Source organism: Euleptes europaea, chromosome 2 (assembly GCF_029931775.1).
Source record: "Euleptes europaea isolate rEulEur1 chromosome 2, rEulEur1.hap1, whole genome shotgun sequence".
NCBI classification, from domain to species: domain Eukaryota; kingdom Metazoa; phylum Chordata; class Lepidosauria; order Squamata; family Sphaerodactylidae; genus Euleptes; species Euleptes europaea.
In genome coordinates this window covers 113,086,190-113,109,934 of record NC_079313.1, presented here as the reverse complement: position 1 = coordinate 113,109,934, position 23,745 = coordinate 113,086,190, and the positions used below count along the sequence as shown (strand labels likewise).

The window sequence follows — 23,745 nt, the reverse complement described above, 5'->3', positions numbered from 1 at the left end:
ATCCCCTGGTGTCCTGAAACCAGTGCAGAGAGCACCTCGCCAACTACACCGCAAAAGCAAATTTAAGTAAAGTGTTTTTGTTGATTCTAGAGGGTCACAACTTGGAAGACCCTGACCCAAGTTCTAACCAATCTCATCAAAGGCAGCGAGAAGCTTCCTTGGTGGTTAATTGTAGCGAGAGGCCAGCTGCATAAGGGTGAGAAGAGGCCTGAAAAACACTTGGAGCTGCTCATAGAAAAAGACTGGCACCACACAAAACCAGACTGTTATTTTATTGAAAATTGTTATTCGCTATTATTGTATATGGATGCACAGTAGCATCTCTCTACCTCTACAGTGAAATCTTCACTGCCTTGGAAAAACAGAGTGAAACCAGTTTAACTTCATACCTAAAGTAACTATGATAGTTGTATTAGGACTACTTGGGGCTACTCAGTTAACTGGGGGTGCAAACCACTGAGCTATTGGAACGGGTAACCAATCAACACATTTTCTGGCTAGGGAGGGTTCCAAGGTGATCCAGAAACTAGGGACCATGGATGGGGACAGCTCAACAAGCTTCCATTCTTCAAAAGTGGGGAAAGTCACTTCCATCCCCTTCCCCCAAGGAGGAAAGTCCCTGCTCCCATGCCTAGAAAATTGATAGGTATCAGGGTTTTTTTTTTTTATGTTGAACTGATAGACAACAATGGGGCACACCCTCTGCCATGGCAAAAAAACTCCCTTGTAGACTTTCAGGGGACCCTGGGCCCCAGTCTGATAAATGAGCCCATTGAAAATGAACGGGCTTAGACTGGCATAACTCTCTCTAGAATTGCACTGTGACTCTCAGTATTATAAGTTTTTTTGTCTGAGATTTAGTTATTCTTAAGAGATCAGTTCTGTTCAACCTATAGTGTCTGCCTGAATGCATGACATTCATTTTTGGAAATGGGGAGGAAGGATTGCTGAATAGACAGATAATTTTTTCCCCTCAGTGCAGGTGATGCTGAAAATGCTAATTTACAAAACCTTCTATCTAGTTGTCGTGTATTGCCGCTGGGTGCCTGACGTGAAGCAAACAGATGCTGACTTAAGAATGGCCACGTACCATCCGCTACTAGCTCTGCTGAAGGAGAAGGTACTTCTTCCTTCCTATTCCCCGTCTATTTGTCAAGACAGGTGCACATTCTATTGGCCCCCAATTACTACCAACCCTACAGAAAGAGGAAAGACGGACAACAAAATATATGGCCCCCAAAATTAAGAAACTATCCTGTAGCATATTAGGAGGAAAATATGGTTCCTAGGAGGAATCTGTAAGGATATTCTGGAAGATACGGAAGGTTGCAATGCTGCATTTCTTAAACAACAGTTTCAACTTGCAGGTATGCAACCATCCTTAAATCGCAGCACATATGGATTTGCCACATTTTCCCATTAGAAAAACGTCTTCTGGTTTGACATGTTACTTGCTTCTTTAACCCCGGGGCTGTTAACACAACTGACATGAATTCCTGTCGCCTGCAGCACCCCAGGTAGCTGTTCTGCTCCTTCACACACTAATACACACCCCCCACAGCTCGAAAGACTGACATCTAAAAAAGGTGGAGACATAAAGAAATCCCTTGGTGACAAAACATCTATTTAGAGAACACATATATATGAAATGTCACCATAAACAAACCTCTGCAGAAGGGGGGAAATGGTTTTGAGAGATTTAATTTCGCAAGAAAGCAAAAAAGAACAGAAAAATTGCTCTGATTAATGGGACATGTCTCCTGTAAAAAAAGGAACATTACACAGACTAGCAGAACAACTGCAAGTGAAAAGAAACATGCCTTTTAAAGCCACACTGTTTGGTTATGACAGTTAGACAAGCAACATTTGGTGTGGTATTAACCAAGAAAACTCCTGCCTGCATAGATGCCAGCTAGTTGTGAACAAGAGCAACAAACGAGATATAAATATCAGACTCTTAAATGCAAAGAAAATGAATCTATCTTGTTTAATGCACTCAAACTCTGCTTTGCCTTGCCAAATGCTGGTTTCACTGCCTTCTCTCTTTAGCCTAGGAGGGCATCACCAGAGAACAAATTAGGATTAAGCCAAAATGTCTTCATTCAGACATTGCATGAAACCTGATCCTGACAAAGACCCCGGTTTGATGGGGGCACTAACTAAACCACAGTAGGTGGAGAGGGCTGAATTCAGATGATCACTCTTTCCGTTGTTACTTTAATTAAATACTTTAATTAGCGTAGCGGTTAAGAGCAGTGGTTTGGAGCGGTGGACTCTAATCTGGAGAACCGGGTTTGATTCCCCATTCCTCCACATGAGCGGTGGATGCTAATCTGGTGAACCAGGTTGGTTTCCCCAGTTCTACACATGAAGCCAGCTAGGTGATCATGGGCTAGTCACAGCTCTCTTAGAGCTCTCTCACCCTCACCGACCTCACAGGGTGTCTGTTGTGGGGAGGGGAAGGTTTGATTCCTCCTTAAGTGGTAGAGAAAGCCGGTATATAAAAAACAACTATTCTTCTTCTTAAACCATAGTTTTGTGCCATGTCTGAACTCAGCCAAGGAGTCAATTATGAAGGTTGAACCTCTGCACAGCAATGCAGCCCGTGGTAGAGAGGCCATGGGATTAGTTTTCTGATTGCCCTGCTACTAAACAGGCCCCCTTGCTCTTAAAGCAGATTCAGAAGCATCAGAGTCGTCCTCTGCTTGTTCTGGAACTTTAGGGAAAGGATCAGGGTCTATTCTGCCAGTAGAGTGCATGAGCAGAGAGGCTTCTAGACATTAAGGAATTGCTTTGCCCTGATCTGAGGAGGTCATTGCTGCTCTCCCCTTCCGGCCAACAGGGGGGTTACCGCACCTGTATTCCCACCAATGTATTAAGAGTTTGAAAACGTTATAAAAAATACTGTTTGCATTTTGTTTGGCCCCTTTAACTGTGAAGACGTCTTCCAACCATTTATTAGCCGTGGTATCCAAAAACCCTTTTAAAGTGATGTTTTTTATAACATTTTCAAACTCTTAATACATCGCTGGGAATACAAAGTGCTGTAACCCAACAGCTCTAGCAATTATCTTATTCATAAGGGACAAAGGCTTGCTTTATTCTGGGAGTGGCCACTTGTCTTCTCGGGAGCAGCAGCTACTCCTAGAACAAGCTAGCCTCTGCTCCTTATCACTGCTAGCCTGGAGGTGGTGGTGGATACAATAGCTTCTCCTTTTCTTCAGCTGGAGGCAAAACTATTAGGAATATTAGCCCCCTCCTGTTAGCTTCTCTTCCCCTCTCTGCTCGTGCTTTGTTAAGAGCATGGGGTTGAAGCCATATGCAAACCATATGAATCAACCCCGATTCAGGGCTCAACTGAGATTAAAATTTGTGTTTCAGAGCCACCACTGTATTAATTTGCCTGCAATGGCTTCCAATTCCAAGGAAGCCATTTTTAAGACAATGCCTTCTTGGCTAAATTGCCTAGAGGTCAAGCGAACACGTGTCATTTAACAACTGAAAAAGCCAGCAAGTGTTGGAAGGCATGCACCTGTTACCAGACACTTATTCTACGACCACATGGGGAAAGCAGAAACAGAAAGTACTTCCAGAAGGACAGCAGATGCACTAAACAGATTCTCCCTTCACACCACTGTGACTCTGGAATATTTTAGCATAGCAAATTTGCCTTCCCTCCTCCTCACTGTCATTCATATTCCAACGTACCGAGGATGTTTTTTTTTAAAATCTAAAACAAACACCATCTCATTTTATTTTTTGCAGCAGCAATTAAGCCAAAAAAATTTCGACCATTAATATTTGCCCAGCAGATTCAATGACTAAACCAATCTAGATCTTTCGATGGCCAGCAAATCCCACGCAGCTGCAAGCCAAGGTATGCATGGCCACAATGGTAGCTGTGGGACTTGTCAGTAAGTTGTTGGTTGAACACACTGTACAGGCTACACATTGTACGAGATCCAATAGAGCCTAGGTGACCCGGGAGGTGTATTTTTTTGCAGAGGAGGGGCGCTATTATAACTCCTTTTAATTTCTATTAGGGTAGCTGATAAATTAAGATGCTGTACAACTTAAAACTTTAGCACATTACAGATTAAAACTGCTCACACATACTTTGATTGGACATTACAGAGTTGCTTGAGAGAGCCAGTGGCTTAGATACTATGAGTTAATACAGGGACAACTATAGGCTTTAGGAAAAGGTCAGGGAATTCCTTGAGATAGATGCCAGTTAAAAACATTTTTTTAAAAAGAACAATGTTAAAACTATGCCCTCTGTTCATTTCACAGAAAACTGTTTTGCTTTACTTTGTTTGGCGTGCACACTTTCAGAATAATCTAGGCAGATGCTCTAATGTTACAACTTCAATTGTTAGCAAAGCTGGTCCAGTTTGTCAAAAGCAAAACATAGCACTTCATCTTTGGATGTTCAGTCTCCTATTACAGAGACTCTTCAGGAGGAAGAATCCAGATTAAAACAGATCAGAGGACTGGTCTCCTACCGGAGTAGGAAAATATTAACACTAGACAGTTTCTTCATTCCACAACTATAGTCCTGGATAGGCATTACTGCTACTGAAATTGCTGGGCTGTCTTACAGCCATGTTTCTGTGAACCTCAAATTTTGAAAAAAATAATTTTGTCATCTACTCGTGTTCACGTAAGACGTTCTGATATTTTACTATGTGCTATTTTTGATGTAACTTTACTGCACATATCTAATATTTTCTGATGGCTTATTTAGGGGTTGCCATTGGTTGTATTTATGGATTCTATCTCCTAGTGGGAGTACCTCTAAGAAATATATTTTGAGCTTGTGATCTGTGAGGTAAAACGTTTGATGAAGCTGTAAATTATATTTTAAAAAATTACAAATACCAGAAAGGGAACCATACAATAAAAAAGTAGAAAACTAGGAATCCTGACTAACTGGTAGGTGTTATTTGGCTACATCTCCAGAATTCCTGCACAGAGAGAGTGCATAAGATGTGATATAGTCGAAGTGAAAATTCACACCAGAGAAGCACTGACTTTTGCATTGACTGGATGGATGGGGGAGGGGGGAGATACCCCAACTCCTTGCTTGATTCAGCACTGCAGTCTGAAAGGCTCCTTCCACCAACAATTCTGTGCACAAGAGCATATAACAGATGGCAGAGGATATTTCTTGGTACCATGAAGAGTTTTCAAGTAAGCTTTCCCTTTCTGTTAGAGAGGTATATTGTTTGCATAAAAGCTTTTTTGATTTGATTCACAGGAAGCCAAGTAGGTTGAAGATCTATTCTTAGATATTGTTCGGGGGGGGGGGGGAGCAAGAGCAAAAAGCCCTTTACTCCATAAGCAGATTGAGACAGTGCTACTCCTAAAGGGGGCATTTGGTTCAAGTGGACTTCACTGTTCTCTCTAAAAGGCTAAGGCAAGTGTGACTCTCCACTGATGGGATCACTACTTAGAGACAAGTTGTAATTTGTTAGGAGATTAATTAAACAGGAAAGCAAGTTGAGTACAACACAACCAAGCAAATGTTTCTCTCTTTTAGGGTCTCTTTTTTGTATCCTCTTGGCAGCTTCCAACCATGTTCAGACTTCCTCTCCTTGTAAAACCAAGAAGCTGAGCACAAACCTTCAAAGAAAAGTGGCTTACACTGTTCTCCATTTTATCCTCACACCAATGCCATGAGGAGGAGAAGGAGGAGAAAGAGGAGAAGAAGGAGAGTTCGTTTTTATATGCCGACTTTCTCTAACTTTTAAGGAGAATCAAACTGGGCTACAATCTCCTTCCCTTTCCATCCCCACAACAGACACCCTGTGAGGTAGGTGGGGCTGAGAGTGTTCAGGGAGAATTGTAACAAGCCCAAGGTCACCTAGCTGGCTTCATGTGTAGGAGTGGGGAAACCAACCCGGTTCACCTGATTAACGCCTGCTGCTCATGTAGAGGAGTGGGGAATCAAACCCGGTTCTCCAGATTACAGTCCACCATTCTTAACCACTACACCACGCTGGCTCCCAAGAGCATATAGGACTGGTAAGATTATCATTTATGTTGACCCAGATACCTTTCTGGAATTACTGCAACCCCTTAAAACCCAAGTGCTTTTTCAAGCACTGGTATTCAGAGGCAAAAACCAAAACAGAACCACAATCATAAGCTTTATTGCATGCTAAATTGTGTGTTTTAGCCCTGGAATTCATGCTGTTCTTTCCATTGCCACCATTTTTATGATATGTTTTATGCTTTTCTTAATGGATGTCAAGCCTGTTGGTCCTTAATGATGGAAAGGCAGAGTATGAATACCTTAAATAAAGAGAAGAAGAACAAGGAGCATAAAGTCTGTCAGACTCCAGTACCTCGTTGCATCTGCCCTCGCTGACAAAGTCACCCTTTGGGGACTGAAAGCCTGAAACATACTTAAGGCACTTTAACCGATGTAAAAGTCACCTATTCTACACTTTTCATTGTGAGGTACCAGCATAGGAAACATAGTCAGCTACATTCTGATATACAAAAAGTGCACTTAAAGGAATGGTCAAGAATCACAGTACCATATTTCTAGATTCACTGTAAGACTGCAAAATACCAAACACTATTGCTATAGTTACCAAATTGAAATACTAGGTACTGTTCTTTCTGCTCCAAGCATCTCTCCTTATTCCCTTAAGGGGTCTCTGTATTTTCCTTTAACTACTTATGCATAGTCCATAAATGTGCAATACAAGTGGTTTCATGTGGGTGTGCTGGAAGGAGGGAAGAGAGCGAGAGCGCATCTGCTTGAGCATGGCGTACAGCATGTGGTATTAGGCAAAGTCTAGCTTCTCAAAAATCTCAGCTTTCATTTTTTGTAAAACTTGTTTCTGGTCCTTGTGATCCTAAAAGATACATGTAAAAGCATGTGGGTAACAGCAGAGGGGAGGCAGAACAGGACTTCCAGCAGTCATAAAGTTGAAGGGGCTTCAGTTCCCTGCACAGCCCTTTAACTAGTCAAAACAGAATAAATTATGCAGAAGAGAAATTATGCAAATTGCCCATATGTTAGGCAGGTTCTAGGCACTCAACGTCTCTTAACACACCATCATAATAAGTGAAACAGTACACAATACTGGCCACAAGTACATTTATGGGATGAACTGGGAGAAAATTCAGTTTGTGTATCAGTTCAGTGCAGGGGGGGACACACAGTCAAATCAGAGCCTAGACTGTGTTCATCTGCTCAGAAGATCATCTTGAGTATACAGCTGGATTAGAAACATCTTTTTAAGGGGTGATGGGTGTTCAGGTGCTTAAATGCATTCATTTAAGATGCCACTGTGTCAAAAGCTGAAGGGTAACTCTCAACGTGACCATACTTAAGTAATAATGAATAAATTCCTTAGTTTGGGGGAAATGTCACTAAAGGCAAGAAATATCTGTATGGTCACAAGTAAAAATTGTCCATATCCTGGGAAAGACATTCGTTCAGAAAGGTACAGTAGTGGCACTGACCATTCTTCTTCCCAAAGTATATGAAGAGCATACACTGAAAAGGGTGAGACTGCAAGTGTTGGGAATTAACAGATCCTTCAAAGGAACAATCTGAAGGGCTATATTACTACTTGGCTTAAAGAGGGAACACACAGTTTTACAAGAATTTACAGGTGCAATGGAGAAACCACACACACCATAATAAGAAGGATGCTGCATACTTGGAAGCTAGGAATATGTTGCCAGGATTTGAGCAACCAGTAAAATACGTAACTGCTCAGCTGAGACATTCACAAGCTCTACCCCGACATCTGTGAATGTCACAAACTCTACAACAGTCTCGGCTTGCACACGCCTCTCATCATACACAAATTAAAACAAAATAAAAGTTTATGAAAATGTATTCAAGTACGCACTCCAGACCATGATATTAAGATGTTAAAATTGGCACAGATTAATTTGAGTAACTGCAGAAGCACAGCATAACATTCTGGAGATGGAGGTAGGAAAAAGCAAAATTATACACTTATGTACAGAATTCCAGGAATTTATTCACAGGTTTTAGCCATGGTAAACATTAACATAGGACCATTTTGTAAGCTAAAGAAAACGTAAACAATTGTCTACAGTTCTGTACCTTTTTATCACTTAACCGTTTGTTAAACATATACCAACAGAAATTGTCACCGACTGATATGGAAACCCTGGAAGTAGAGAAAGTCAACCACCAGGGAAACTGTCCCCACTCTCACCTAATAGGGGGAAGCACTGAAGGCTGCTAATGGATGTAAATATGGTCTGTTTATCTATAGCTGTCATGGCAGCTATGCTACAAATCACATCTTGATGGAGTGCTAAATGTGGGATACGAAACATGGACAAACCCCAGTGCAGGCACATGGTATATTTGCCTCCTTTTATTAATTTTATTTAAATATTTAAATTATTTATCTAAATTTGAATCGGAATTTCCCCCCAGAAATCTGTAGCTTACCCTGCTGGTAGCGTTAACTGGGCATGCAAACTGCACTGAGTCATAAAACACTGTATAGTTTTCTCTTCGCCAACCTTCAGAATTTCATCCTCATCAACCTACTGAATTTCAGCAAAATGTTGCTGATGAACTGGCTTCCTTATGAGGCTAGGGTTGTATTATGGTAAGCCTGCACTCACTCGTAGGGTAAGCTCTTCAGGAAATAAGCGAGAAATGAATTCAGAATTGGTTGTCAAATCCCCTTGCCCTATAGAAACAAGCTAACTTATTACTGGTAAGGCTTGCATGACCTTGAGGCATTATTAAACTCAATCAAGTTTCAGTAGGCAGCGTTTTGCATAGCCAGCTGACAATCAGCCTGCAATAACAGATGTCTCACCTGTTACTGTGCTTGGATTTTTCTCGGTCTTTCTCTTTGTCCTTCTTGTGCTCTTTGTGTCGATGTTCTCGGTCTTTGTGTTTATCTTTATGTTTGTGAGAATCTGCAAGCAGAAGGAGCAGGGAAAAGAAATGAAGTTGCGAAATGACAGCAATTTCCCACCAGCTGCTTCATATTGGTTGCAACATATACCCCAGCGCCAATACTGAATAACACTTCAATGCAGCAGTATTTATACAAGTGGCACCTTTAATCAGGCAGACCCATGAATATTGCCTAGTCCTGGATCCAGAACCTTATAAGGAAGAGACTAGATTCAATCCCCCATCCTCTCTATGAACGGGTGAGTAGCTTTGGCAATGCTAGCACCCCACTGAGTAGCAAGGCACTGGACAATACGGTACATAGCAGTGCTGAGATGGTTCTATTTGGATTGGAGTCAAGGCTTTTGCATTATGGCGTAAGGTGTTTGATGGTAGATCTGTTTTACGCTGGGAGTGGACAAGCTAGTTTTCCAGTTGTACAGAGATCACCACAGAAATGGTTTATCTACCAGTCCACTGCAAAGCCAGCAACAAAGCATCAGCAAAGTAACAGGCATCTTACCACTCCACTGAGCAAAGCTTTCCCCATAGGAGTTGTCCTCCAGCTTAAATCTCTCTTCCTCACACAGACTTCCTCCAGCCCTAAGGTAGGATACATGACAGGATTCTGGATCGTAGTTGAAAAAAATTCAAAAGAATTCTTGTGCCCTGCCTTCCTCCACAGATTTGGTTAGCTCCAGCCAGCTTTTCCACTGGTGAAAAGGGGAGGAGGAGGAGGAGGTCCCTTTGACCACCAAAAAGACTACACTATAGATCCTAGAATGGGCCTGAATAAAAGCCATGTGGGACAGAGGCTGTAGTAAGGAGGGGAACTGGGCAAGGTTGAGTGAGACAGTTGGCTGGATCCAACCCAACATTGACAGAGCATTGTAGAATAGTGCATCTCTGTCTGAGCAGGTTAAAAGGTAATGCTTTTCTAGTGTAAAAAGGAGAAACACAGACAGATACAGCCAACGTGGAAACAAGCCAACATCTCTTAGGCGGTCTCCAAAAGATACCAGTATTGCACCAGTCCTGGAATCTCACCAAATACTTTAGCTAGAGTTAGTCTCATGAAAGACAGGACAACACCCCCTGCTAGAAGCCTCACTTCTGCCCTAACAAATGACACTGTAATGATAAAAACGTAAGCTGCTCTCCACACAGTAGTATCCTTAGCTTCATGAAATGTGTGACAATATTTGGCCGTAAGGTACCTGCCCAACTAAGAAGATCAGACAAGTCAATGGACCAGCATGCCAACCCAGAGTCAAAATAGTGTACCTTTTACACAATGAACTCAACAGCAAATTGACAAATGGGCCCGTAGTAATTTCAACAGCAATATCTGGGCATACAATCTCTAGAAGACTCAAGCACGATCAGATCAACCCACATGAAAGAGATGCTTTCCACAGCCATTTAGAAAGCATCTACCTCTACCAGATTGTTTCCCATTAATCTCAGGAGTATTCTTCAAACTACTACAGCCTTACTACCAGTACTTTAATCTGCACTTTCCTCTTCCAAGCTCCTCCCACCCAATCTAGAAATCTAATATGGCACAAAACATCTGGTTTTAACTCAAAACTATACCACCATATCCAACGCTGAGATTATCAAGGGTGGCAGATATGAAAAAGGAACTTTGCAAAGTTAACAACAGAGAAAATCTCACGCATGAACCTACAAGTGTTTACAGGTCAAATAGCTCTCTTTGCATCTCTGCTAACTGAACTCTAAAGTGCAAGAATTTCAGAAATAATAATGTTAAGATCATAGCTCAAACTCTCTATTAAGATCACAGCTCAAACTCTCTATCCACTATTACCACTGGCAGAAGTGTGAGAAGAGAAATTTACTAGGAGGTAATGCTGTATTCTGGAAGTATCATATCACATTTGCGTGCAGGTCTCCAGGGTCAATGAATGATACAACAGTAAGAATCAACATACAGGTCTGAGGTGGAGCGGCTGATGCTAAGGACAGAGGTACTATATGATCAGATTACTATAACATGTTTTATCAGACTCGTTTCGCAATGCAGTCCAAGAGACTGTGTTATTGTAATGTCAACAGTACCTATAATCCGAAATTTAGCACTGTTTGGTAAAATACAGTCTTCGTTTAAACCAGCCCATTTCACACACGAGTACTTTTAACATCTCTTAACATCTGACAGGCAGCTCAGGCACAAAGTACATGGCTGATTATCAATGCTAGCTTGCAACACTACACAGTTGTGGCTACTTTGAATTCACTGTAAAAGAACAGTGTATGGGCATCATGCTTGGGATTCTCCGGATCAACTGAGTTCCACAGCCATAAAAATCAATAGCTGCTACCATTTGAAAGGACTTTAGTGAAACAAAAATGGCTTGCCGGGAATGAGGGCAGGATATAAATCCAACAAATAAATAAAATAAATAAGACACCTGAATCTGAAAAGCTCAAATATATCTCCAAATTGACCCTTTGCATTGGGTCTTTGCGCCTTCCAAACAAAGATCTCACCAGCACCGAGTTTGGGTCTACAGTCTCTCATACCACTAGGCACAACTGGATACATTTTACATTCCAGGAATATCCAATTTTCATTTTTAAGAAACACTGGAAACCAGTTTCAAATAGTGATTGCAAATCCTGGCTGAGATGGAACCTTGGTTAGCATTAATGATGGGTAGGGTTGCCAGGTCCCTCTTCGCCACCGGTGGCTGGTTTTGGGGGTGGAGCCTGAGGAGGGCAAGGTTTGGGGAGGGGAGGGACTTCAATACCATAAACTGCCAAAGCGGCCATTTTCTCCAGGGGAACTGATTTCTATCGGCTGGAGATCAGTTGTAATAGCAGGAGATCTCCAGCTAGAACCTGGAAGCTGGCAACCTTAATAATGGGTAAGGTTGGTGCTAGACAAAACCTAAACCATGATTAGGGCTGACAGGGAAAGAAGAGGGTTTGTGTTCCAAGAGGGAAGAATCTTGGGGAAAGAAGCAAGTAATCCAGCAGCCCACCCTCCCCCACTCCAGTGCTTTAGAGAGGGGAACAGCCATATTATGGGTTGGATTAAATAAACTATGAGAAGAAGGCTTTGACTCTTAAAGATCTTCCCTCTCCACCAAGCAGCCATTTTCAATCCTAGGAAAATTCATCCCTAGGCTCACAGGACCACATGGAATTATAGCCAAATGGGCTGGGAGGCTGCAGTGGAGAGGGTGAAGGCAATGAAATCACCCTTTCTGCCTCTTCCAGCAGTGGAGCTCTGCAGATCGAATACTGCGTGCCCGTCGTGTGACCCCAGGAATAAATTTCCTTAGGGTTGGAAATGGGTCCTGGTGGTAGGAAATCAGGAAAGATTTGCACTCCTTGCGCTGGACGCAACCCACCGTTTGAACCAGCAGTTTGCAAAAATCGCATATCAGGCTAGATGAACGACGATCCACACAGCAGCCTTGGAAAAGCACGTTCACAGTGATGCAATGTGATTTTCCAATGCACAGAAAAGGACACTAATGCATAGCTAGCTCCATGATCTAATATCTTACCAAAGCAGTAGTAAAGCACATCATTTTGATTTATCCACAGCAAGAGCCTTACGAACATGCATGTTGCTGCTGCAGCCATTACAGTGAAGTAACCTTTCAAACCAGCCTGGCAACTACACAAACTACTTTTGCCTTAATAGACTTCATATTAAATGGGCTTACTGCCACAAAAAAGTTATATAAAAACACAGATTGTATCAAGAATGAAACCTAGAACATAACAGTTAGCAGCCACTTAAGATCTTTAAAGCCACTTGCTTCAGGGAAAGAGATTATCTATGAGCTCAGCTATAAAAATGTTGTTTAGCGGGGGCTTTATAAACAAATCATTATTAGAGGAAGTTATTTAGACAGTTGTCTATACAAGTATAATGAAAAAAGTCAGGCTGGCAGCAGCAAGGTTGAAAGGAACAGGAAAAGAATGGGGCGGGGGGAATGGAATAAAGTGTGCAGTGTTCAGATTTCCACGCAAAAAAGGTACATTTTATAGTACATACAGACATATTCTGTATTTTTAGAAAGTAATACTATTATCTAGATAGCATCCAGGGATTGCAAATATATTTTGACACACAAAACTGACCCCTTCATGAGTGGATAAAAAAGGGTCCGTACCATGTTGCAGTCAACACTTCAGAGTTATGGAATACATTTGCTCAAACATAGCACAGAAACTGATACATATGCACATAAGTTACATACAAGACATGACAGATTGTATACTCCACTTAGTTGCCAGGCCCCTCTTCACCAATGGCAGGAGGTTTTTGGGGCAGAGCTTGAGGAGGGTGATGTTTGGGGAGGGGAGGGACTTCAATGCCATAGAGTTTAATGGCCAAAGCGGCCATTTTCTCCAGGGGAACTGATCTCTATCAGCCAGAGATCAGTTGTAATAGCAGGAGATCTCCAGCTACTACCTGGAGGTTGGCAACTCTAACTCCAGGGTTCCATTTCTCTGTCTTTTAGAACTTTAACACATTTCCCCTCCTGTCCCAGTGAGGGAAATTCTGGGCATTTTGCCACACCTGAATTGAATTTCACAGGGTTGCCATGGGCCAAAAAAGTATTGCTTAGGCACTGGGGACTGCTTGTAGGCTTCCAGTGGGCCATATCTGTTTTTACAACATCTTAACACAACAGAAGACATGTGGGAAAACTCCATGATCTTGCATCTGTGGATCACTACACTCAATGCTGTCCTACAGCTTTCAGATGCCAGGAAAATTCACTCTGAAGGCTGAGGGATGAGCCTGTTCTAATAGTTCTGTGCACCAAGAGGCTGAAGTGGGGAAGGGGTGAAATTGCCCTCTCTTCCTTCCTCAGTCCAGTCCACAGAATCAGGAGCCCATCACTTTTCTTCTTCCAACTCTCCCCGGAAAACAAACTTAACACCATTTGGACAAGAAGATATGCTGGCATTTTTTAGGCACTAGTTTTGCATTCAGACCAAAAGCCTCTTGTCTGATTTAACTGAAGAAAATAAAGTAAGCAGAGTACTGTGTACATGAAGTGCCCTCAAGGGGCAGCCCATTTATGGTGAACCTGGAGACTAACCCTGGCCCTTCTTGGTGATCTCCCATTCAAGTATTAACCAGGTCTGACCTTGCTTAGCTTCTGAGATCAGCAGAGATAAGGCTAGCCCATACCACCCAGGTCAGGGCAAGCAGCATACTATCCCCTTTGAATTACACACAATACTGTACTGTAGTGTTTTGTGACTATGTAGCTACTTCCTTAGAACACTAGATTCTCTTTTGCTAGCTAGTGCATTCTGAAAAGTGCTTAACCTTTTGCAATTTCACTTCACTGTTCCAGGGATCCAAACTGCTAACCACTTGCCATGGCACCTAGAAATTATAACTACAGTGCCTAGTATTTTCAGCAATGATTTTAGTGTTGCATCTCTCAGCAATTCCCAAAGAAGTTCAAAAGGTTGAACTCAACCAGTTTTTTAACTGGTGAAAAAGAGAGTAAGGGGGTCCTCCCAGTTTGACTATCACAAAGGCTATGCTCTGGGTCCTGGGACTGCTGTGAACAAATGCCATATGGAATGAGGGGAATTGGCCAAGAAAATGCTGGTTGGAACCAAACCAAAACTTGTCAGTTGACATCAGAATGCTTTGCTGTAAGCCAAAAACAAGCATGTACGGAGTTTTTGGAATCATAGAATCATGGAGTTAGAAGGGACCACCAGGATCATCTAGTCCAACCCCCTGCCCAATGCAGGAAATTCACAACTCCCTACCCCCCACACCCCCAGTGACCCCCTACTCCATGCCCAGAAGATGGCCAAGATGCCCTCCCTCTCATGATCTGCCTAAAGTCATAGAATAGGCATTGCTGACAGATGGCCATCTAGCCCGTTTAAAAACTAGCCATTTCATAACATTGTTGAAGGCTTTCACGGTCAGAGTTCATCGGTTCTTGTAGGTTATCCGGGCTGTGTGACCGTGGTCTTGGTATTTTGTTTCCTAACGTTTCGCCAGCAGCTGTGGCAGACATCTTCAGAGGAGTAACACTGAAGGACAGATTGCACAGAGAAGCCATTGAAATTCATAAACATCAGCACAACTTTAACAGAAAATAAGAGAGTTTAAGGGGGTTACCACACTTTGTATTCCCAGCGATGTATTAAGAGTTTGAAAATGTGGTAAAAAACATCACTTTGAAAGGGTTTTTGGATACCACGGCTTATAAATGGTTGGAAGACGTCTTCACAGCTAAAGGGGCCAAACAAAGTACGAACAGTATTTTTTATAACGTTTTCGAACTCTTAATACATCGGTGGGAATACACAGAAAGTGCAAACAGTATTTTTTATAACATTTTCAAACTCTTAATACACCGCTGGGAATACAAGCGGGGTAACAGCCGATGTTTTTTACAACACTTTCAAACTCTTAATACATTGCTGGGAATACAAAGTGTGGTAACCCCCACTGTCCTTCAGTGTTACTCCTCTGGAGACGCCTGCCACAGCTGCTGGCGAAACGTCAGGAAAGAAAATACCAAGACCACGGTCACACAGCCCGGATAACCTACAAGAACCGATAGCCATTTCAGGTTTACATCGAAACTTAATGGTTAAGAAATGAATTAAACCACCAGTTTTACTTTCTATACAGACTCCAAAATTCATTTAAATTGACCTTTAGATGCAACACTAAGCCACAGTTGACGCTAACCAGGAAAGGGAAGAGGGCACTTGTGTGGGCCGGAGGAGGACTGAGAAAGAGCAAAACTCCTGATCATGAGACTATAGTTTGGTGATCGCTCCAGGTCTGAGTCACAGACTTCCATGGTGAAAGTGGGAAATTTCACGCATGCTTTAGATGCCATCACAACACAGACGTCTTACTTAGGTTTTACAGCCCAGAAATGCATTACGTTCTAAAGAGTTCCTCATTTAAGTGCTACGAACATTAAGTACGCTAAGTTAAAAGAACAAGAAAATATGCGATTAAGAGCACAAATAGCAAGCCTGGGGAAAATGGGAAGGTGTTGTTCTTGAAGAAAACGAGGGAGAGAAGAAGGCCTGTAAGAAAAAGAAGCAGAAAGCTGAAGGAAACTGTCCTAGGAGCACCAGAAAAGCTGAGGTAAATGATGGTTTAGGATCTCCTCAGCCCAATCCTTGCAGACAACAGCCACTGAAGGAGGAGGAGGGTGTCTCATGCTGGAGGTCACAAGACTGTCTCCAGTCCCAATAAGATGGCTTACCCATTAGTCAAGAATACTCATCTCCTCTGAGGGAGAACCTTCTGTTCCAAAGAGAGATGTAAAATTTCTGGAGGCCGTGGAAGAAAATCCACATTTTTTTCCAGAAAAAAATGGTAATTTGTGGGGTGGGGGAAACTGAAATATATACAATACTCACTAATTTTACCGATTTCACAACAAAAATGCATCATTTATAATTTGGTTAACAGATAAAATATTACTATTTGGCATAATTATGGAATTTAAAAGTATAAATATCCTCATTTCCTAGAAGAACAATGGCAAAAGCATTGCAAATTGCTGCACCCTATGCTACCACAGAACATATATCTTTCATTTCTGCCATATGAGAGGTAGGAAAAAATATAAGTTGAAATTAGAAAAAACAATCTGTAGTAAAAAAAAACATAAAGGATTATTTGGACAGAAAGTCTCTCATACAATCACAAAAGGCAAACAACTGTAATAATTAGTTTTCCTCTCGCTAGATCCCTAGATCTAGCATAGCTACTATATCCCAGCTCTGCAAGGCAGCACAAAAAAGGAAGAAAATGACAAAGTTATTCTAGGGATAGGTAAAAGGTAATGCATACGAGTTCTTCCAAGTATCATCTCCAAGGTCTTACACACAATGCGACAAAAGCAATTATGACACTGAACCACTTTAAACAGGTAAGAATAGCTTACGGAGCTGTGTCGATTCATATCAATTGTCGACAGACACTGGCAACTTGTCTGTTACAAAAGAACAGCAGTTGGCAAACAGTATCTTCATAAAAGGAAGAAGTGACATGTTCAACGCTTTCCATCAATCCTTGACACACAGTCTGAACACTGCACTAATGTGTTTCAAACAGATATTTATTTCAAACAATTCCAAAGGAGTCGCTTGTTGCACTTTAAAGATGAACAGATGCATTATGACAAACTTCCATGGTCGAGAGCGCACTTCATCAAATGTACTATGTTCTCAGTTGGAAGATGCGCATGCGCGCCATGCACACAAAAGGAAGAGTGGAAAAATTGTGAACAGTGTGGTCAAAGGGCAATAAAAAGCAAGACGTACTGTCAGACATTTTTATGCAAAGTCGGTATTGCAAAGTGGTTCTTTTCCACTAAGGGACTGAAAGGCAATAAAGCACACTAGCAGTGGTGAAGGAAAATAATTTTACTGAAAACTCTATAATTATGAGATAACAATTCACAAGAATAAACAAAGAATAAAACAGAATACCCTTGCCCCTTCTGCTACAGGAACCTTATTCTTGTGACTGGTTAATATCATCATTATAGAGTGTTCAATAAAACTGTTTTCCTTCACCACTGCTGGTGTGCTTATTGCCTTCAAATCCCTTAGTGGAAAAGAACCCCTTTGCCTCTTGGCAATACAAACTCCAAACACATATAAGATAAACAACAGCGACCATTCACAAAAAAAGTAATAAACCCAAATCCCGCTTCACTAACTTAATGCCGGCAGAGTAAGAACCCATAAAACCTGCATTCTGTGGTTTTATCTCCATCTAGTGTTAGATTATCATTAATGGAATGATTTGCAAACTCTTTAGAAGTGAGACAGAAGTGAGCCTCCCATGGCCTTTTCTTCTAGGGCGCCCTATTCTGTCTCCTCTCTCCTAGCCTCAAGACCCACAATTGCAAGACAGCTGAGACCCACTGTTCGACAACCACTGCATTCATGTTTTAATCTAAATCAGCTACTGAGCAATAAAAAACAAGCCACCTAATACAACTAGAAGTTGGGCCCTGTAATAAACAGGCACCAATTATGTCATCATTAATTAAGTCTGCTTTTGGCAACTGCGAAGATTCTCCAACCCATCAGGAGGAAACTATAGATTCAATGCTTTCTAGTGCTAACCATAGTTCATTGTGATATCCCAACTGGAAAACTACAGTTAGTTCTCACTCTCCCAGCAGGAAATGGAGAGGAAAACATCATATCAGCAGAGGGGAAGGAGAAAGCATGAATCTGTGGCTCATTCGCAGTCCTCCGATCCATAGCTTGGAGGATTGTCTGAGCTGAATCACAGTAAGTTTCCCCAGTATTTCACACACTCATTCGCTCTCATGGGGACAACTGCAAGAAAGATTTGCATGCACTTTAATTTGCACGAGGACAACTGAAAGAGTTGTACGCACTTTAATTTGCAAGAGTAGCAGTAATAGCAACAGGGATCCCAAACCTTTCATATTTCTAGATAGATATACTGGATACCATTTAAGCAGCAATTAACAATAGGCAAAATCAGTGGCACTGGATACCCTAAATTTAAAACTGAACTAATGTAAATCCTCAAGCAGACTGGCAAGTTAAGAAGCTGTCAATACCAGCTAAGAGATTTACAAATAACGTGCAGGAAAAAAAAAAAAAAAAAAGAACAGCCCATTCTAAATGGATACACTGGTAGTTAAGACTCATGAGATTCCAAAGGAAGGCATGTCCGTGCTAGCACACCAAGGAATTATAACATGGGATTCAATCAGATTGGTCTCATTTAGCTGGGAGGCCACCTAAGGTGCTGCTGGATTTCTTGTAGTGCTTTAAATAAGAAGTTCTTTCGTTTCAATACTGGTATTTCCTATCATGCCATTATTTTCACTGATTTCCTATGTCCCTGCTCAAGTAAGAGAAGAGACCCTTCAGCTGGGGAGCACCGAACATTTGGTTACAGACGTTCCACCACTGCCAGTGTGCTGTGCTAATATGAACTTTGCATTTGTTACAGAATGTTCAATCTAAGGTTCTATCTTACAGGTTAGACCAGTGATCTGCAAAGTGGTCGGTGCCATGGCTCCCGACAATATGTTTCCTGGCGCCCACTTGCTTCTGGAGTCTAAAATCTAAAGGGTCTTGAATGGAACAGGATCAAAAAAATATGGAGGTACTCCCTATCAGGTGACTGATTAGCAATGTCCTGAGTTCATCCCAGGCAGGGGCGTCAAAGCCCTGTACCCTCAGCTTGGCCGCAGAAAACAACTTTCTTAAGCCTCTGTGCTTGGAAGATTCCCTCAATACAGGTGAGCACACCTTCCCCTTTCTTTGGAAACTGAAACCAAACCACAGAAATGAAGAACCCAATTTCCTCCTGCATCCGTGGTTCACGAGATAATTTGGTGGGGGAAGTGTCAAGTTGCAGGCAACTTATGGCGACCCCTCAGGGGGTTTTCAAGGCAAGAGACATTCAGCGGTGGTTTGCCATTGCCTGCACCTGCATAGCGACCCTGGGCTTCCTTGGTGGTCTCCCATCAAAATACTAACTGGGCCCAACCCTGCTCAGCTTCCAAGATCTGATGAGATCGGGCTAGCCTGGGCCATCCAGGTCAGGAATAGTTTAGGAGTGCCCAAAACCTTTATGTCTGCACAGAGCACATCTATAAGCAGCTGCCCCTGTTATAGTAGGATTCTTACTAGGTGCCAAGCCAAGCATCCTACTATAACAGGGGCAGCTGCGCAGGCATAAAAGCAATTAGTTTTGGGCACTCCAAAACTATTCCCGAGCTGGATGGCCCAGGCTAGCCCGATCTTACCAGATCTTGGAAGCTGAGCATTTTGTGACTATATCCCCGCAGTATCCATTTTATGTTGGAACCCACTACACTTTTTCAAACTTCTAAAATGGTCAACAAGATTGAGGATCCTGGGGCAAGATATTCCTTCAGAAGCTGAAGTCACTGTGACGATATACAAAAACACGCATTCTTGTTCATCAAGCTTCAGTCATATGTATCAACCAAAATGTGAATAATGAAACAGTATAATTATTCAGAAGCCCTCTTTCTATCTCTTTGGGAGGGTGTTGTTCCAGCTGCTTTGAAAGGAGACTGTGGCACTCCTCTTGAAGAAGGCATCCCTAGGCCCAACCTACAATAAATACTACCCAGTGGCAAACATTCCAGTATTGGGTAAAGAGCTTGATTGAGTGAAAAGTCAACGAGATTTTTCAGGGACCAAATCCTGCATGAGTTAGCTTATTTAAAATTAAAAAACAACATATCACAGGCTTTTGAGCGACTGAGAGACTTTAGAAACACACAAGAAGTAAATCTGCAGATATGTTTTTTTACAAGTAGCCTAACTGGAGTTTGCAAACTAGTCTTTGTCAGGATATTTCAGCCACAAATAGTGAATGGGAGTTATTATACTATAGCTTTTGGAAACAAGCCTGTAAAGAATGAATGACTGGGCATGGTTCAATTAGATTTGACAATTTATCTGCCCTTTTGATATTTTAACTCTTTATGTATTGTGTTCATGGTATTTAAAATATCTTTGATAAAGGAACAGTTGTAGTTATAAAATCAAGGCAAACCTATCTGTATTATTTTATAGATTTTCATCTATTTTAACTGTTCTATTTTTAATCATATATTGACTTGTTGCTGCTCGCCCTGAGCCCTGCTGTAGTGGGGGATGGGCAGGATATATATCAAAAATATAAATATAATAAATAAAGTGTCACCCTCAGGACAAATGAGGTTAGAGTTGCCAGGTCTTTTTGCCACTGGTGGGAGGTTTTTGGGGCGGAGCCTGAGGAGGGCGGGGTTTGAGGAGGGGAGGAACTTCAATGCCATAGATTCTAACTGCCAAAGCGGCCATTTTCTCCAGGCGAACTGATCTCTATCAGCTGGCGATCAGTTGTAATAGCAGATCACCAGCTAGTACCTGGAGGTTGGCAATCTAAGTGAGGTAGGGCTCCTGGTGCAATCCTGCTCTAAGATGTGGTACCTGGGAATTGACACAGCACAACAATGCTAGTGTTTAAGCAAGATTTTGCAGCAAATTTCTTAAATCACTAATGTTTCTGGATGTAACAGAAAGAGCTTTCATCAGGACTTGCTGTTCCTGCAGAATTGTACCACTATTTTTATATGCCCATGGAACATTTAGGGAGTTGCCTGGTATACACAATTTCCCTATGGAGATCTAGTTCTAGGCTTCATTTTCCCAAACAAGACCTGCAGTGAGCACACTAGGATTATTGCAACATCCAGTGGACCAAGAGCAACCACCAATTCTAATGGGATGCAACTCTCAAGTGTAATTAATATTTGCCAACATTGTTCTCGGGGGGGGGGGGGCACTGTACTAGAATTAGAACTGTATTAGAGCAGGCTTTATTTAACAACACAGCCTTACATCATTTTCCAGTGTGTGCTAAAGTGTTATATAAATACTAAGTAGTATTCATCTGATGATAGAATAATCTGTCCAGCAACCAGTGATAAGGGTGGAAACTTTTCTACTTCTAAACATGCACTGTTTTGTAAAATTAGAATGAATGCGATAAGTCAAATCTGGTAGTTGCCAAGTTGTAATTAGGACACCACCCCTAAGACAATCTCTGCATCATAATACACACCACATCAGCACATCTAGTGATGAGGATGAAACATGTTAAATTGTCCAAAGACCAACAGGGAGAATTCAATTTTGAAGCAGCTTCACCTCAATCTGAACTGGAACTAATAACTAAAGCTTCTACAGACAGTGGCTTGATTCAGACATAATGGCAAGCTATGGTTTGCTACTATGTGAAAGAGCCTGAGGAATATTCTAGCAAAAGACCACATGCTCACTCCGCCATTTATATGTGGCGAAAGAGTCTGTTATTCCTGAGTTCATAGCATTACGCCTGAACTTACGGACTACGGTTTGCACATGTCCTACAAACCAGGATTCCAAATAGGGAGCAAACCACGGTTTGGGAACCTTGTTTAAAGGGTAAATGCTAACCACAGTCTGCTAACTCAGATATGGACAAGTTAAGAAAGTTGGGGGAAGCACCCCCCAAAAACCTAAAAAACATTATTTGAAATTTGTGAAATGGTTTTAAATATAAAATTTTACTCATTCAAAATGTTCATCATGAAAGTCTGAAGGCTTCCCCCCCCAAAAAATGTTTTCCAATGGAAATTTTGGCAAGCACTTGGGGAAAAAACTCCCATGAATACCCCCCCTCTTTTGGAATGACTAAAATGTGCTAAGATAGCACATGGTAACAGCATTTTGGACCTCTCTCATTCTAGTATTGGGTATATATGCAATATTTGCTTGTAGGCATTTATACTTTTAAATTCCATAAACATGCCAATTAATACAATTTCATATGCTAACTATAATTCACAGTGGGTAGCCTTGTTAGTCTGTCTGCAGTAGTAGAAAAGAGCAAGAGTCCAGTAGCACCTTAAAGACTAACAAAAATATTTTCTGGCAGGGTATGAGCTTTCGTGAGCCACAGCTCACGAAGTGAAGAAGTGAGCTGTGGCTCACGAAAGCTCATACCCTGCCAGAAAATATTTTTGTTTAAGGTGCTACTGAACTCTCGCTCTTTTCTACATATGCTAATTATGTTAAACATGATGTATTCTGTGGTGTTTAAGCAGCATAGTGGGTTTAGGTTTGATAGGGAAGTTAAGCATTGCATAGATTTCAATCTTGCCCAGGTTTCCCTCCCTTACCTCCCCATAAGGAAAAAAAATAAACCTTTTTCCACCATGGCTTCAGAGTTGATGGAAATTTCACATATCTACTGACCACAATGGGAGACTTAACCCTGATTACAGGGGTAAAACAGCTCCATTTCCTGTGCTTAGGATGGAGAGGTGGGTAGTATTAAACATTCACTCCCTCTGACTCAACTCTAGACTAGGGAACAGGAACTAGGAAAAAGAAACTTGGTTTCTGAGATTATTTATCAACATCAAAGGATTCCCAGAATTACAGTGCAAATTTAAATGGTCAACCGGGAAATGCAAATTGGATCAAGTTGGTTGCCTCACCTCCTGAATCAGCTGTACAGATGGAAGAAGTCTGAAGCAAGATATTGTCTGGTCATCCATAGCCTCCCTTTTTAAACACATATTTCTTCAAGTGAGGCTTTTACTGTTTTAGCAGCCTCGCTTTAGATACCACCTTACAATCTATTCTGCATCTTTCCTCATTCCCTTCACTTAGAGTGAGTGCAGGGGTCAGATAGTTCAAATCTTCTGGGTTTTGAAGATTTGTGTCCTACATTCACACGCAGTTACACTCCATTTTCAATGCTCAGGAAAAGACGCTGCAGTACATCTTTTTGTTCCACACCTTTCCTTGCTCCCCTTTGAAAATGAATAGGGGATCAAGCTGGGGCTCAAACCGGAATCACAGAGAGGTTTTCTGAACACGCACAGCAGCTTTCACTCCAGTGTCTCAATCTTCGAGATATCGCACTGCACCGGATTTTATTTTTTCCCCTCCCCTCTTTGAAACCAGGCATGGGATAGAGCAGATATTCAGACTTTTAAAAGTAGAATTTAATCCTGCACGTACGTACCAAATCACATCCTGGTATCTGAATGTTCAGCTGAGCTATCACGTAACAGACACATGGAATACCAAGCTGTTTACTCATATAGTGCTTCTATTCATGCTCCCCATTCGAGAAGAAAAAAAAGAAAGTAAGCAAAAGCTGAGATTGGCAATAGAAAGCATTTCTGCTATCAGACGCCGAGACACAGCACCCATCACATGGAAAACCCATTTTACTGACTAATGTGGCCATTTCACATGTT

General features: G+C 41.7%; 1 protein-coding gene across 1 annotated transcript in view; it reads right to left on the bottom strand.

Moving 5' to 3' along the window:
* Window positions 1–23,745, bottom strand: part of TOP1 (DNA topoisomerase I) — an 87,736-nt gene that overhangs the window by 38,058 nt on the left and 25,933 nt on the right. Inside the window, exon 3 of the mRNA XM_056844872.1 lies at window positions 8,835–8,937. Coding sequence (XP_056700850.1) covers window positions 8,835–8,937 — 103 coding nt within the window. The remainder of the gene's footprint in view (window positions 1–8,834; window positions 8,938–23,745) is intronic.